The 16,523-nt window shown below is 45.9% G+C and overlaps 1 protein-coding gene across 1 annotated transcript; it reads right to left on the bottom strand.

Annotated features, from left to right (window-relative positions):
• Positions 1 to 2,623: 2,623 nt before the first annotated feature.
• TTC34 (tetratricopeptide repeat domain 34) lies at positions 2,624 to 15,750 on the bottom strand. Its single transcript, XM_058039159.1, has 7 exons — positions 14,150 to 15,750; positions 13,885 to 14,110; positions 12,086 to 12,278; positions 10,514 to 10,680; positions 9,824 to 10,088; positions 8,691 to 8,905; positions 2,624 to 3,142 (listed from the first exon to the last, which is right to left on the bottom strand). Exons 1-7 carry the CDS (start codon positions 15,748 to 15,750, stop codon positions 2,624 to 2,626), a joined length of 3,186 nt encoding a protein of 1,061 aa, XP_057895142.1.
• Positions 15,751 to 16,523: the final 773 nt, after the last annotated feature.

Genomic DNA, 16,523 nt, shown 5'->3' with positions numbered 1-16,523 from the left:
TGGAAAAGTCATTCCTGATATGGAAAATATTCATTCCTGAAATGCACAGCAGGAGCAGGAGGGGAAGGAATCTCCCGAATCCCGCAGCTTTGGACTCTAAACAATGACCTGCCTTTTCTTGAGGTGCCACTGAGTAATGGCTGAGAGAAGCAGCAGATCCCAGCCCAGATCAGCGTGGCTGAAATCCAAGGGAAGCAGCCAAGGCTCCAAAGGCAGGCGGCAGTGCCAGAGATCATTTCATGTACCACATCCAATTTCTGGTGGCAGCAGCTCCTTGGAGCCCTGGCAAATTGGAAACTGCTGGATGCAGCAGCAGCACAATGATAACAGTTTATCTTCTGCAGGGGCATGATGGTGAGAGAAATGGCTTTTAGATTAGCTGTCATTAGAGGGGAACATCTGCCCCTGCAAGCCAAGGGGACTGTCCTCACTTGGGCACAAGGAGACTCGTTAAATTCCTGGGTTTGCACAGCTCTGGGCCAGAGCCACACTTCCACCAGCTCTGGAGCTGGGAAGGACAATGACCTGGGCTCAAAGGCAGGAAAAAGAATTCCCTGGAGATGTGTCAGCTTCCAGAGCAGCTGCAGAAGTTGGTTCCTGTGTTTGGGTTCCCTCAGTACCTGGGAGCGCACAGAGAAGCGAAATAGGAAATATTAATGGGAGTGATGGGGTTTGAAAGGAAATGAAACCTTCTGAGATCACAAAAGCTCAAAGTTTAGCTCTGCCTGAACCCTGAGGAAAAGCATCCAGTGGAATATTTAATTCCAAACACATTGCCATAATTTCTAAGCTGTTCTTTGCCTGCTGGACTGCAGAGCACTGAGGTCAGGAAACTTCCCTTGTCTAACTCTGTTTGTGATGCAAATATTCTCACATCTGATTTTCCTTTCACATGCTTTGAAGGAATGTTGAATATTTCAGAGGGGGAAGCCTGGCAGGGTGCTGTTTGTGCAGGAACATTCTCAACCATGATTTCACATTTTCTTTCAGCATTCATTACCTGGTGATGATGTGCAACACAGTTAGCAGAATATTTTGAAGGAACAAAATTTATGGAAAGCAAGGAAATAGTTGGTAATGTCTGTACAGAGCTCAGAGCTGAATAAACTACAGATATTTAAGCTGTAATTAATTAATGACTGCAAGCTGGATTACAAACAGGTATCCAGTTTCATCTTTTATTGGGCTGTATTTTCTTCTTGATTACATTAATCTTGATTAATATAAATATATTTGAGTTCTTCACAGCTGTGTGACATTTCCAGCAGAATTCCTTGAGGATATATCCTCAGCTTGCAAATGAAGCCAACAGTTGTTTAAAGACATAATTTCATGCTTGGAAAGAAGCTCTCCCACATCATCTCGATGCCCATTATGGGGGAAAAGCCTCATCAGTGTCACAAGGATTAAAATTGAATTTGAAGGGCAAGAAGCTCAGTCTTACCTGTGCTCTTAGGGCAGAGAAAAGGAGCATGCAAAGAGGAAAAGGTGGAAGGTTCCAGGTTGTGTCTTTGCTGTGGGCTGATCCCATGGCTGCTGAATGAAGTTCCACCCTGGAATGTTGCCTTTGAGACAACAGCACAACAAAAAAAGAGAATGCTCCCTCTTCCCTTTCACCCTAATCAAAGCAGCAGGGCACTCCTCAGCATTGCTTTCATCTCTGTTTTCAGCAGCAGATTCTGTTTTTCTCCATGGTTGTGCTACCATGCTCCAAAAACATTGGGACAACTCCTTTGGAGCAGCCAAAACAAAGGAAGGAGCTGCAGCTCTGGGCCCCACTTGGGTCCTTTCTGCTTCTGTTTATGTTATTTCACTATTCTGGGGCAGCAGAACAGTTTATCTGTTATTTCTTTGTTCTCTGGGGCAGTAGAACAGTTTATTTGGGATTTCTGCTGCCCCATCCCTGATATTGGTGCTGATCCTGACAAATCCACTGCATTCCCACCAGGGCAGATCCTTCATCCAGGAGTGGGGTAGGAGAAGGGTGTAAGACACCTCTTCAAATTATATTTTAATCCTAGTGACACTGATGAGGCTTTCCCCCCATAATGGGCATCAAGATGCTGTGGGAGGGCTTCTTTCCAAGCATGAAATTATATTCTTAACTGTTGGCTCCATTTGCAAGCTGAAAAATAAAATTGGATCAATTTTCTTCCAGTGGTAACCAACAGAAAGACCCTTCACAAACACCTTACGGGAGTTATTTTGACTGATCCTTTTGACTGGCCCATAAAAATAAAGCAAATTGATGGAACAGCAAGTGTTAAAGCTCATAAAATGCTAGCTAGGAAATACATGATTATTATTCATGGGCTGCAAGTGATTAGAATGTTTTCTGTAGAACTGGAACCCCTGTGTTAGAATTTGTTGTTTAACCAGAAAAAAAGGTTTTTTTCACAACGGGGAGTTTACATAATCCACAATAATTTTAAGGAATCCTGAATGCTGCAATTTGCTTTTTTTTCCTCATTGCTCTCTTGGTCAGTTTTGTTTTGCTGCTCCATGTCCAGTGTCTGTTGCATATTTATCATCAGCATCTCATCCTTCTTATCTTCCTCATCTTTCCTTCATTCTTGCAGCCTCCCAGAAAGCAATCAGACTGGAAAATCCCCAAACAGAGCAATCAATGTATGCTGCAGCTCGATGCCTCCCTTTTCAGTCTCGCTTTCAGCTTCTGGAGCTCAGAACTTTTATCAATTTTAAGCCCATAGTCCGTGATTTTCCAGGCCTCTTCGTAACGCTGCTTCTCAAAGTTATATTGTGCAATTTTGTGAAAGGTTTGGGTTAAAGATTCCCTGCCAGGGCACTCAGTGATGGTGCCCAGGGCCAGGGGCTCATCCAGCTGCAGGGCTTGCATGTAGTGCTGCACTGCTGCCTCCTCCTGAGCCAGGGCCAGCAGCAGGAAGCCCTGGCAGCAGTGATCCCCAGCCTGGGTTTTTGGGCTGTTACAGCCATGCCCTTGGATCACTTTCTCCATGTCTTTCAGAGCTTTTTCGTATTTTTTCAGGTGCATCAGGCAGGCAGCTCTGTGCCTCAGGTACCTGGGGTTGGCCCTGCTGGCCAGCACAGCCAGGCTGTGGTAGCCCAGAGCCTGCTGGTGGTTGTGGCCCTTCATCAGCACCTTCCCTTCCAGGGCTGCTGCCTGTGGGGACAGAGGAATCCATGTTAGTTAATAAAAATGCCCTGATTTTTTAAGATTTTCTAAGCTTTCTGATGTTTATGAACTTTCTCACGCACTTTCTGTAAATAACTTCTTATTTTGCATTCTTTTATGGAAGAAGAAAAATTTGGATAGATTGTTAGTTTGTCCAGTGTCATTGGAGAGGTGGCACTGTCACCCTCCAATCCACTGTCACTTTTAGAAAACTATAAATGTTATAGTCAAAAAATAAACTTCCCTTTTTTCACCTTCAGAGCAGCAGTGTGCACTTGTGTTGGTTTGTATTCTATAGTGACATAAAGGGAAAAAATTAGGGCAAAGAAAAAAATCTAATCTGGATTGGTAATACACACAGACACTAAGAAATGTTAGTTGTTTTATCACACGTCACTAAAAGTTTGATTTTGGCTTCCAGACTGAAATAATTGCATCTAGCTGGAGAAATAAAAATTGGTGTATTTTCGCATACAGATAAGGTTTCAGCTGCAACCTGCACGTGGCCTTGGAGGAGCATTTTTGTCATCAGCCTCATTGCAGGTGAGCTGGAAGGGCAGGAAAATCCTCAGAGTGCATCCAAGGGCAATTGGAGTCCAGCTTGTCATTAAAATTTTGATTTTGGCTTCCAGACTGAAATAATCCAGATGCCACCTGGAAAGGTCCATGAGTGGATCCCTGGATTGTGTCTCTGTGTCCCTTTTTTCAATCTATTCAATCTTATGATATGACCAAGAGCTGTTATCTCAGGAGCTTCTGAAGTCTTTTGTTTCTGCACAGAATTTCTTCTGAATTTGTTTAAATGACTTAGGAATAATGAACAAAAAGGTGCCTGGACCAACATCTCCAGGTGCTGTCCCACAAATGCAAGAGGTAAAAATGAATTTTTTCTCTCTACTGGAGCTTACCTAAGCTGTAGGAAAAAAAAAAAAAGGCCAACTGGTGGCTTTGCTAATTGTTAATCTTGAGTACAATTTGAACTCTCTGCCCTCATCTGAAGGGAAAAACAACAACAAGAAAATAGAGAAGGCTGAAAAAGCCTCATAATTTTTAGGTTCATGGAGGTCAATGAGGAAAAGTCCATTAGAAGTATTTGCCTGAAATGGATTTCTCATTATTCCCCTTTATTGGTAATAAATAAAGCTTTTAACGTGCTGCAGCAGAGAGAATATTCAGGTTATAAACAAGGCTGCCATCAGCAGCTGAGGGCTTACAAAAGGCTGGGCCAAACAAGGCTCAAGCAAAGGATAAATATTTGCATCCTCCTCATTTCAGGGGTAATTCCTGTTTGTGGAGGCAGAAATCCAGTTAGCCCAGCCACTGTTTTAGTAGCCACACCTGAGAGCCAGGTCAGGTTCTCCAGTTTCTTTGTGTGGCCCTTTTATTCTGCCTGACTGAGGTTGGGATTGATTTCTGTCTGCCAGGACTGAGAACAGGTTCTGCAGGAAAGGGATCAATACTGCAGGGCAAGTCCCAGCACCTCATCTGAGAGCAGTGCCATGAAATAATTTAGCCTGTCCTCATGGTTTAGGAGGAATTCTGCCCCAGTTATTGCATTATAATGCACAAAAAAAAAATAAAAAAAAAATTGCTATTTATATACAATATATGAAATATATATATATTTGATATTTTTATATACAGCAATATATATCTCTATATAATATATATTGCTAAATAAATATCATATATATATATAAAAATATATAAAATATATGAAATATATGCATATTGCTATTTTTCTTGATAAATATATATGGCATATATTTTCTTGATAAGTAAATGTGACCTAATCATATTTATTAAGGAGTCTCTCAGCTTCCTCACAGAGAAATAGCAATAGGACTTCTCCCCAAATAGTGTCAACCCCTGGCTTTAACAATTGTGGCCATAAATTTTCATTTCAGATGTCTTTGTACATTTAAAGAGCAGCACATTTGCTTTGTCCTTTGAAATGTTTTTAAGACAACTCCTCAGTGTCCCCTCAGTGGCAGGAATTTAACAGGGATCAAGGTGGAACTGCAGCTGCCTGAGGAGCATCTTGGCAAGAGAAGGTGTTTTTTTTCCCCCCTAGAAATTCCAGAGTTCTGGATCACATTGTTCCAAGGAACTCAGTGCAGTTCCTCAAGATAGCTTTGTGTTTGTGTAGTTAAATTGTCATTTTCAGCCTCTAAGGCGCATTTGTTGTCTCAGAGGCAGAAGAAAACACAATGGTTGTTGTTGTGCTGAATGCTAAATCTGATGTTGGAGGTTTTCATGCTCTAACCTGGGGCATTTGGGGTTATTGCACCACAATATTGCATTTCTTCACTGAGCAATATTTCAATGTTGCATTTTTTCACATTTCCCTGAGAGTCCCCACATCAAGCCATGAGATTCTGCCTTTCCTGCCACACTTGGAGGAAAAATCCCATCTGAAAATCAAGGATTCCCTTTCACCCTTGCAGATGGAGCAAGGTTGGGCAGCTGGAATCTGGATTCTCTTTTGAGAATCTCTGCCTGATTTAAGGGACCTGAGCTGGGACATTTTTGGGGTGTAACAGGGAAAGATTAATCAGCAGCTTGCACATTGTCTCCTAACAGAGATAAAGATGAAAACCAGGCTCAGGGAGAGAAGGCAAGGGAAGGCAGAAGGGGATGGCATGGCTGAGTTCAGCTGCTCCCTGCACGTGGCCTTGGAGGAGCATTTTTGTCATCAGCCTCATTGCAGGTGACCTGGAAGGGCAGGAAAATCCTCAGAGTGCATTCCAGGGGAACTGGAGTCCAACTTGTCACTAAAAGTTTGATTTTGGCTTCCAGACTGAAATAATTCAGGTGCCACCTGGAAAGGGCCATGAGTGGATCCCTGGATTGGGTCTCTGTGTCCCTTTTTTCCATTTATTTACCTCACTGAGTGTAAAGCACTGAACACACACATATTTTTGTGGCATTTTTGGTTCCAGTCCCTAGGGACCAATCTTATGACATGACCAAGGCTTAATTCCTTAGAAAGAAAAAGAGTGAGGAGTTTACTGGGCATGGAATCATGGCCAAGGGTCAGACCCTGAGCAGCAAATCCCAGCAGATGGAATGATAAACTCTGAGCTTTGGCAGAGGGTTGGGTGCTTCCAGAAGAGTTTGGAGCAAATCTTTCCTTCTCCACCTGCACATGCCATGAAGGACATGAGGAATGGCAACTTCACCTAATTCTGGCATAGACCATGTAGTTTTGGAGACCTTTTTTGTAGGAATTTGGATCTCCACAGCAGCTGCAGCCCTGAGGATCTGTGTGAGGGGTTGGGAATCAGTCGAGCATTTACCCCTGACTTAGGAGAGCCAAGGGTTGAAGCTGCACGAGCAGCAAAGCAAACTCCCTTCCTCTGACCTTTTGCAGCTTGATAAATCTTTCAGATTCCTGCTCCCATGGGGCTCTCCCAGTTGTTTACAAATTTCTCAGCATGGGACCCCTTTCGCTATAAATAATGGGAGAATTTTATGGCTTTGTTTTCCATGAAATAAGAAAGAGTACATCAAGGAGCTCTCTCCTTCCTCCACCCTTTCCTATTCAGCTTATGGAGAACTATTTTTAGGTCTTCAGACCTGGCTCCAGGATAATGATGACACGTTTTTAAAATGCCTGTAATTCCAAATTCTCAGAAAAACAATGTGGCAGAAATGCTTTTGTGCTGGAGTGCTGAGACTGGGTGTGAGCTCTGAACTCTTCTTCTCCTACCTGGGAAATTCAGGAACAGAGCAAACTCCCTCTCCCAGGGTAGGAACCTTGGCAAAGTCAGGCCATCATGAGGAATTTTAGCATTAATTCTGTATGAAAGCTTTTAAAACTTTCCTTTTATTGAGATCTTTTCACAAACCAGAATAACCTGACAGGCAAAAGGAAGTGCTGCTGGGAAATCCTTTGAGACACTGGGCAGGTGGATGAAACAATTCCTTCCACACCCCAGAGAGCACACACTCATCCCCTGGTCACAAAATACATCTAAAAACACCAGGTGCTCAAGTTCAAACATTTAAAAGCATGAGATGAAAGGGAGCAATGTTTTCTTTTTAAACTGCCAGCCCTGGTATTGGGCTCCAGTTTTGAAATCAGCCTGGTCACACCTTTTGTCTCAATCTCTCATGATAAATCAGCCACAGTGAGGGGTTTTATTTCAGACAAAGCTGCCAAAAAGAGACAGAAATAAGTTTCTCTCCCACTTTAGAGGCTTCACTCACCTGTGGCACCGGTGAGTTCTCACTTGTCAGAGCAGTAAAAATGATACAAATGTTAGTTTGATTTTTTTCATTTCATTTTTCTTTTCTTCCTGACAGCAAAGAACATCCTCCTGTGCTGCTTCAGAAGGAAAGCAGGGTGGATGGACTGGGCTGTGAGACCCCCACAGAAGGAGTGATGTGAAGCAGGGGAAATTCAGCTCTAAAACGTGTCTTCATTTACAGACACCTCCTTAGGGCCTCCCTAGTCACAGCCTCAATTGTTCCTTTATCAGCTTTCTAAAGTGGAAGATTGCAAATTGCCTCTGAAATCTTCCAACTCTTCCCCCTAAGACTGAACTTTTTACATTATTTAGAAGAGAGGGGCTCTTTTCTCTGTAATGGGCCATGTCTGGGGACTGGTAAATTAATACTTGTTTACTTATATCCTCCTGCTGTTCTGTTCAAATACATTCCAAGGGCTCCTCTTGCTGCATTAAGGATATCAGCATGTTGTTTGTTTTATAACCTGGGAGAGCGCATAACAATATAGCTTCTCACCAGGGTGCACACCAGCAACAAATTGAATAAAAGGAAGCAAACTGATTCTCAGAACGCAGAGCTTCTGGGTAATCAGAATTGCAGATGCTTGGCTGAGTGTTAAAACTCTTCACCATCAATCTGACCTTCTCTTGTCTTATTATTGGGGATGCTTTCTGGGTGTACTTTGGGGGAGAAATAGGAAAAATGGTGAATAATAAATGCTTGGGGGGGAACAGAGCTTTGTGGCATTGCTGTGTCAGTTTTAGCTAAGAAAACCAGCCTCAAAGCCTTAAATTTTGTGAAGATGAGATCATATTAGAAATTCTAAATGTTGCACAAAAGAAGGATGGAAGAATTTAATGTCACTGAATTGAAATATTCAGCTCTTTTCACCAAGAAAATGAACAAAGCATAAATCCTCCTTCACCAGGAGCCATCCATGAGCCCCATGTATCCCCCAGAGTGCAACAATTAGCAATGATCTGTTAAATCCCTACCTGCCACCCTCACACCCCCTGAATTTCAGTGTGAGCATCACCAGCTCTTGTGCCAGGCAGAACAAAAAGGAATCCTAATTTCTCAGATGTGGCAATGGTGGATTATTAGAGACTGATCAAGGTCACTGCAGTGGAAGAAATTTGGCTCCAAATTTCTTCCTGATCTGGCTGGAGGAAAAGCCAATTTGTGCCCTGACAATCTGCTGAAACTCTCCACACAGGAGAAATCCCTGCAAAATCCCAGTTTTGCTTCCCAATTCTTTCCCCACTGAACCCACAGATGTGGGACCAAACAAAAAGGGCTGTACCTGAGCGAGATGCTGCTGTTTCTTGGTGTCTACAAAGTTGAGGAGAAAGGCCAAATCCTTCTCATCTCTCCTGGCCAGGGCACTGAGCGGGGCAGCTGCTCCTGCCACGTTCCTGCCCTGCAGCTGCAGCACAGCCAGGCGAGCCCTGGCTGTGTCCTCAGCAGGACAGTGGCCAAAGGCCTCCTGCAGGTGCTTGAGGGCCTCCTGGTGCCTTCCTGTTGGGGAACATCAGCACAAACTCCATAACACATCCCATGGGGAGAAAGGAACCCAGAAACCACAGAGAGGCAGGGGTCAGGCAGCCAGTCCATGTCTAAAGGTGTTAATTTTGTCATATCCTGTTGGAATTCAGCCCAAGATGCCTGTGGTTTTTATTATGACCCATGGAGCAAGTTACCAAACTTATATGAGCATCTGCAAGCCACAAAGTCTAACTAGAATAATAATCAGTTTGTCACGGGGTGGAAAATAGATTTTTGGGGTTTTTAGAATGGGGGTTCAGGGGGCAAAAAGGAGGAATCTGGGCATGTCCAACCTTTCTCCTTCTTCTTGTTGGCCTCCATCTTCTGGGTGATGTTGGCACTTTTGGGTTGGTTTAGAGTAGAAGCTCACTGTCTGACATAGGTGATAGGTATTGGAAAGTAATTGTAAATATTGTACATGTAGTTTTTAGTATAAAAGATAACACCAGAGTGCCTCTGTCTGACCTGCTGAATGGACCTCGGCAGGCCTGGAGAAAGAATTTTATAGATAAGAAAATAAACAACCTTGAGAACGAGAACTGAAGAGCTCTGACTCCTTCTTCGACTGCCAGGCTGGGAAAAGAGAATTTCTAACACATCTCAGGGTCACTCTGGGCAGTTAAAGTCCCAAGAATACCCTGTCCCAAAATGTTTTGAAACTTCTCTTGAGAAGCACCATCCAGCACTGTCCAGCATTGTCCAGCATTATCCAGCACCATCCAGAACCATCCAGAACCATCCAGCACCATCCAGCACTGTCCAGCATTATCCACCATTATCCAGCACCATCCAGAACCATCCAGAACCATCCAGCAACACCCCTGACATTTCATATTCCCTTCTATCCATTTTCTGCTCCCTCACCAGCTGTGCTGAAGGACTGGGACTCACCATTTGCCATCAGAACATCAGTGTAGAAGATGTGATGTTGTGCAGCCCTGCAGACTTTGGTCAGTGCTTTTGCCATCGTGAGAAGGTCCCTGAGGGTTTCTTCTGGGACATCTTTGGTGGCCATGAGCTCGCTGAGAGTGGCCCTGCCATGCTGGAGGAGCCACCCAGTGACCAAGCCCTGGGCTTCAGGCTTCAAGGACAGGATTGCTGGGATCACTGCTCCTGCCTCCACCTTCAGTGCTGAGATCAGGTCTTGCACTGCCTCCTGTGGAAAAACAACACCAAGGAAAGAAATGGAGGCAATAATTAAGTATTGATCACTTGTTCTTTCAGCTGCTTTAAGTTCTCTGCTGAACCATGGAAAAACTTTGCTCTTCCCTGTCCTTGTGCTGCAATTTTTCCATTTGCAAAGCTGATAGGAGGTCATAAAGGCAGGTTTGAATCAGTGTTTGCAAAGTGCTTTAAACTCCTTGGGTTATCACAGAAAATCGTGACCAAGGCTTAGCCCTCCTCTCCCCAGGCTTGGGAAAGAAAATCAGTAAAGCCAGATGAGCTGTTCATACACCCAGCCAAACCCAGAGCATTTCACTGTCCAAATTCTGTGAGAAACTCCTGATTCCAGCGATTCCACAACAAATTCTGTGATGTTTACACTCATATTGTTCAGAAAAAGCCCCACATGGACTGTACCTTCTGCTGCTTCAGAGCGAGGTGAACAAACCCTCGGCCACTCAGAGCTTGCACATTGCTGGGATCCTCCTTCAGGACAGCATTAAAATCAAAAATTGCAGTTTTCATCTGCCCAAGGCGCCCGTAGCATCGAGCCCTGGTGAGGAGGCAATCCTCAGCATAACCACCTGGAGGACAGGGATGCAGCCATGGTTACTACAAGGATACTCACAGGAAGCTCCAAAAAGGCTCCACTTGGCCTGAGGATACCTCAGGATGAAGTACAATGAGAGTTTCCTTAAGTGGAAGTTTCCTTTATTGTTGTTGCAAGTGGAATTCCTGCCACGTGTTGAGAGGAAAGAAGAATCTGTGTCAGGTTGGAGTGGGAGCAGCAGGAATGAGAGGAGAAAGCCCCAAGAGGGAGATCTGGGATTATTGAGAGTGGAGGTATGAAGCCATTTGGCTGTTTTAATAAAGTGGGGTCAGAATCACAGAATAGTTTGGGTTGGAAGGGACCTTAAAGAGTCCCCAGCCCCCTCCCACGGGCAGGGAAGGTACACATTGTTTTGGAAAAATGAGTTATCCAGATGGGACTGACTAATTCCCTGCCAGAATTAATATGCACTGGGATTTGTGATACTGAGCTGCTTTTTTTCCCCTTTTCCCCCCTCTGTTTTCACACAAGTGCTGCCCAAATAAACACATAGAGTTTTCAGAGAAAATCCTGGTCCCTCCATTCCCTGCCTGCAGAGCATTTCTGTGCCTGCCATCCACACATCCCTTCCTTCCAAGGCAATTTCGATAAGGATCTTAACATGCCCAGGGTTGCAATCAATAACTGTGGCATCCAATATTGGATGATAAATCATCAGTGCCACTGGAAATATGTTTTCATAGGGAGGTCAGCAAATGCAGCTGCCTGCAGGGATCAGCCAGCAGACAGGCTCCAAGCAATTCCTCTGCAGTAATGAGGCTTTTATTCCCTCCTGATTTGCTCCAAAACTTCTGCACCAAAGGTTGTTATCACTCTGGAGCTCTACCAGTTGGCTCCTCTAAAGACAATATCTATTTCTTAACAAGCATCTGTTCTAGCAGGTGGGGAGCTGATAAGCTGGAATGCACGGGCTGTGAAATGGAACCATCTCCAAGCAATTAACAGGGTTTTTATTCCATTTCCACCAGCCAGTCTCTCTTCTTCTCAGTGCTGCTGTCATAACATTTGCTCAGAGTGAAAGGCAGATTTCCACACAAACATGGTTTTACTTGGAAGAATTTCCTTGTCAGCCTGGTCTCTCTCCTGAGGGAAAGCTGGGATGGTGAAATGTGTGAGGGCCTGCATTCACTTCTTTGCACAGGGTGAAGGAGAGGGGGTGATGTCCCTGTAGAATTATGCTGAACCCATTTAAATTCCTTGAAATTTAAAATTTAAAAGTTTTGAAATTTAGAAGTTTTGAAATTTAAAATTTAAAATTCATGTCCCAGGTGAACGTGCTGTGTCAGCCCTCACCGGGGAGGTGACAGAGGACATCTGGACATCCTGTCCCACCCTGATTTGCTTAGCAACAAATCCCCACGGGCATCCTGGTGTCCTACCTGCAGCAAGGATGGCAAAGGACAGGTGGGCAATGGCCTCTCTGATGGCAGCAGCCTCCTGTTTGCCCTTCAGGATGGCCAGGGCTCGCCAGCGGCAGTGGCTCTGCAGCAGCTTTCTGTCCTCGTCCTGGAAAATGTCCAGCACTGGCAGGAGGCAGGAGGAGTCTCCAATTCTGATCAGCCTCCTCAGCAGCTTAAGGATGGGAGAGGAAAAGGCAGCAGAGAAAGAGTTGAACGGGGTGTGAGGTTGTGTGTGAGAGATTTGTGTCCTTCCTCAGCATCCCCACCTCTCCCTGGGGCTTCAGCCAGCCCAGGATCACAAATCTCTGATTTATCTCCTCAGACAGCCCTGCTGTGAATGCAGGTTGGAGAAAACAGGAATTCTTATCTTTTCTCACCACCACTGCAGCTGTGGAAATAATTCTGGGCAAGTACCTGGTGCTGCCTGCTTTGTTTTGGGCAGCATCCACATTGGCAGTGGAGTGTTTTTATAAATACAGGATGATTGCCCAAAAAAGAGAATGTTCCTGTGGAACACAAGGATTCCAGTGACATTTTTGACTGCAAAATCAAAAACACTGGACTAATGGAAAATTAGAGAAGTGCTGTAAGTTATTTTTAGTATTGTTATTGGTAATCTGGGAAAAGCATGGATTCAAACCTACAAAGTCCTGCTGGAAAAGAATCCTGTCTGACCTTTGGTATCTTTGCCTCAAAAAGAACTTTTTAAACATAATTTCCAATGAAAATGAATCAAAAGATGGTTTTACAGTGCTCAGCAGAGACTGAATATTCAAATCTGAGCCAGAGAAGTCTGGACAAGAACAAAGTTATCCTGATGTACCAGACACATCCCTTGAACTCATAACTTTCTCTATTTTATTGATAGATAAAAGTGATTGGCATCTGACAGGCAGGTGAGATAAAATATTTTGAAGAGAAATTTTCAGATGTTTCATGCAGAACTTGAAGCAGAAGCTATAGATGGAAATCCAACTTCCAAAGAGAGCACTGTAATAAAGCCACACCCTTCATTAACAGCCATCCTAAAAGCAGCAAATTACAGCAAACTTTAATTTTTCATAGGCAGTAGTGAAGTGCTGACAACAAAACCTTTCTCCTTGTGGGTTAGCAGAAATTATATGGCATTTTAAAATGAATACAACAGTTCCCTCTTATGGCAGAGCCTGGGATTTCAGCTTTGTAATCCTGGCTAGGAGAACCAACTTTGCTGGAATGGCTTTCAGGGTTTCCAGCACAATTTATCAACATTGGAGAAAGAAAACTGCAGACTGATATTGGAATTTCTGCATTTGTGTCTTTTTTTCTAACAATGGGGAGGTGGCACTTGTGCCTTCTTTTCTCTAAGGGAACATTCCCAAACCCATAATGTTGTCCCCAGGGACAGGATGCTCTGCCTGATTAAAGTGCTGAGAAATCCCATTAAAAAGCACATGAGGAATGAGCTGGATTTAACTGGGACTCCTTGTGTGGCCTTTTCCAACACAAATTCCTGATTCTATGATTTCATAGCAATATCAGCCCTGTATTTACACCTTTAAGTTCTGCTAGAGGTTCTGCACGTGGGCTCCAAGTTTCACTGCGTCACAGCTCTGTCCCTGCTGCTATTCAGGGAGCTCCTAACAGCAAAGTTTAGTTATAAAGGGGAAATATAAAGGGAAAATGCACCGAAACCACTGAACACGGGGATTAATCTGTAATTTAATGTGAAAAATCTGGCAAATCAGCTGTTGAGGAGGGAATGACCCCGAGGATGAGGCTTTCCAGGTGCTCCTTACCTGGTTGCCATCGTACACAGAGCCCCTCTTGAGCTGCAGCAGGGCCAGCCTGGCCAGCACAGGAGCCCTCTGGGGGTTTCTGGAGAGGGCCAGTGACAGCATCTCATGGGCTTCCTCCCCACGGCCCATCTGGTACAGGGCATCAGCACAGAGGATCCGGGATGCCTCGTCAGAGCTGTCCAGCTCCACCAAGAGAGAAGCCAGCTGGAAAACCCCAGGGGCATCTCTGGAGTGGGGGGAAAAAAAAAAGCCAACAAAACAAAACACCTTCAAGGTTAGGGATGTGCACAGCTCTGTTTGATTTTTCTGAAAGGAAACTGAGCTGCCTCCTGGGTACCTCTTCTTCTGGAGCATCATCTGTCCTTCCTCCTGGAGCACCTTCAGCAGCAATCCCCTCTGGTTCCATGGCACGTAGGACTTGATGGTGAAGATGGTTTCATCCAGCTTTAGCTGGCAAGCTGTGATATAATCCAGAGCTGTCAAGTAATTGCTGCCACCAGAAATGCGGATCAGCCCACGCCCACACAGGGCTTTGATGCAGCTGCTGGGGTGTGGGGACTCGTGCTCGATGACCCTCTGGAAGTCCTGCAGGGCTCCATGGTGGTCCTGGGCGTGGAGGGAGCAGAAGCCTCGCAGAGCCAGCAGGGTGTTGTGGTAAGTGCTCTGCTCTGCTGCCAGCAGCTGCTCACACATGTCCAGGGCAGCCCTGGGGTGTCCCTGCAGGAGGTGACAGTCTGCCAGCCGGACCCTGAGCTCCCGGCTGGACGCTGGGCAGATGTGCAGGAGCAGCTGGATTGTCTGGATGACAGGAGGGAGCAGCTCAGTGCCACAGGTGCCCCTGAGCTCAGCCCGAGCACGCACAGCCTCCCTGTAGGCTGCAAACCTCCCCTCCAGGGCAGCTCTGGCCTGCTCCTTGATTTTCTCAGCATCACAGGCTGAGAAAAGCTCTTCAAAGCATTTCATTGCCTGGGCAGGGTCTGCTGCAAAGGCTGCTGCTAAATCCTGCATCATTTCCTGCGTGCATCCTCCCAGGAAGAAATACCCAGCAGCTCGTTCAAGGAGCAGAGCCAGAACGTCCTCACCTCTGAGATTCTCAGCTGAGATTCCCTCAAGAGCCTTGGTGCAAACAGCCACACACTCCTGAAACTCTCCTTTTTTTCGCAGGTGGGCTGCCCGTGCTCTGCACACCCAGGCATGCCCTGGTGCCACCGCAGCCAGGAATCTGTAGCACTCACCCAGCCACTGCTCTGAGGAGCTGCAGCTTGGGCTTTCCTCATGGCACGTGGAGAGATGATCAGAAAAAGCCTGGACAACCTGGGGCAGGTGCTCCCTTTGCCTGCTGCACACGTAGGCTGCAGCCTCAGCTTGGTGAAGCACAAAGGCTTGGATATAATCCACAATTCCCTTCCCGACCTGTGTCCCTGAGAGCACCCGTGCCAGCGCCCTCAGCAGCAGCAGCTCCATGGAACCCCTTGGGTTACCCTCCAGCAGGAGATTGCATTTCCTCACCACCTCCTCCGAGCACCCTCGCCTCAGCAGGGCCTCCAGCTCGTACACTGAGGCCACCATGTTGTTCGGGATGAGGGTGGAGAGGAAAATCGCAGCTATTCCCACGCTGAGGGACACCACGGCCAAGTTCCTGCTCTGGATTTTGGGGATCTGAGCCTTGCCTTGGCACCAGGCCTCCAAGGTGGCCACCACTCTCTCCCAGAGCGCGTGGGCCATGGAGTTCACTCTCTGCACTGCTGTGGGGGCACAGCAGCTGAAGGCAGCCAGGTAAAAAGCTGTGGCTGCTGGAAATTCCTGCAGGGAGAGGCGCTCGTCCCCTTCCCCACAGAGCAGGGTGGCGAGCTCCTCGGGGGACATGGCCGGGCCTTGGGCCTTCACCGAGCGGCGTCACGGGCCGGACATGGCCGGAGCCTGGAAAACAGAAATGAGGGGATGTGGAACAGGGTTTGGGCAAAAAATCTCAAATGAGGTGCTGTGGAGCAGGGTTTGAGCAGAAAGTCAGCCATAAGGAGATGTGGAGAAAAATTTTAGCAGAAAATCAGTAATGAGGGACTGTGGAGCACAGTTTTATCCAAAAATCAGCAACGAGGGGTTGTGGAGCAGAATTTGAGCAGAAAATCAGCAGTGAGGGGCTGTGGAGCAGAATTTTAGCAGGAAATCAGCAACGAGGGGCTGTGGAGCTGGGTTTTAGCAGAAAATCAGTAATGAGGGGCTGTGGAGTAGAATTTTATCAGAAAATCAGCAGTGAGGGGCTGTGGAGCAGAGGTTTGATAGAAAATCAGTAATGGTGGGCTGTGGAGCAGGGTTCTAGCAGAAAAAGAGCCATGAGGGGCTGTGGAGCAGAGTTTCAATAGAAAATAATCAATGAGGGGCTGTGAAGCAGAGTTTTAGTAGAAAAACAGCAACGAGGTGCTGTGGAGCTGAGTTTTGACAGAAAATCATCACTGAGGGGCTGTGGACCACAGTTTTGAGAGAAAATCATCAATGGGGGACCATGAAGCAGAATTTTAGCAGAAAATCAGCCGTGAGGGGCTCTGGAACACAAGTTTTTCCATTTGGAGGGAGCAGCTTTTCAAATTCCAGATTCCAGCAAGCCCAGGCGCTGTGAAAAGCCAGAGTTTGGTCTCTGC

Source organism: Melospiza georgiana, chromosome 22 (genome assembly GCF_028018845.1).
Source record: "Melospiza georgiana isolate bMelGeo1 chromosome 22, bMelGeo1.pri, whole genome shotgun sequence".
In the NCBI taxonomy this organism is placed as follows: Eukaryota; Metazoa; Chordata; class Aves; order Passeriformes; family Passerellidae; genus Melospiza; species Melospiza georgiana.
The sequence above is the reverse complement of the archived record's forward strand: the minus strand, read 5'-3'. Positions and strand labels throughout refer to the sequence as shown.

Coding starts and splice junctions, on each gene's coding strand:
- TTC34 (XM_058039159.1), bottom strand. CDS start 15,750: ATGTCCCCCGAGGAGCTCGCCACCCTGCTCTGTGGGGAAGGGGACGAG. Junction 10,681..12,085: donor CTTTGCCATCCTTGCTGCAG/GTAGGACACCAG, acceptor CCTGTCCTCCAG/GTGGTTATGCTGAGGATTGC. Junction 10,089..10,513: donor TCGCTCTGAAGCAGCAGAAG/GTACAGTCCATG, acceptor GTTTTTCCACAG/GAGGCAGTGCAAGACCTGAT.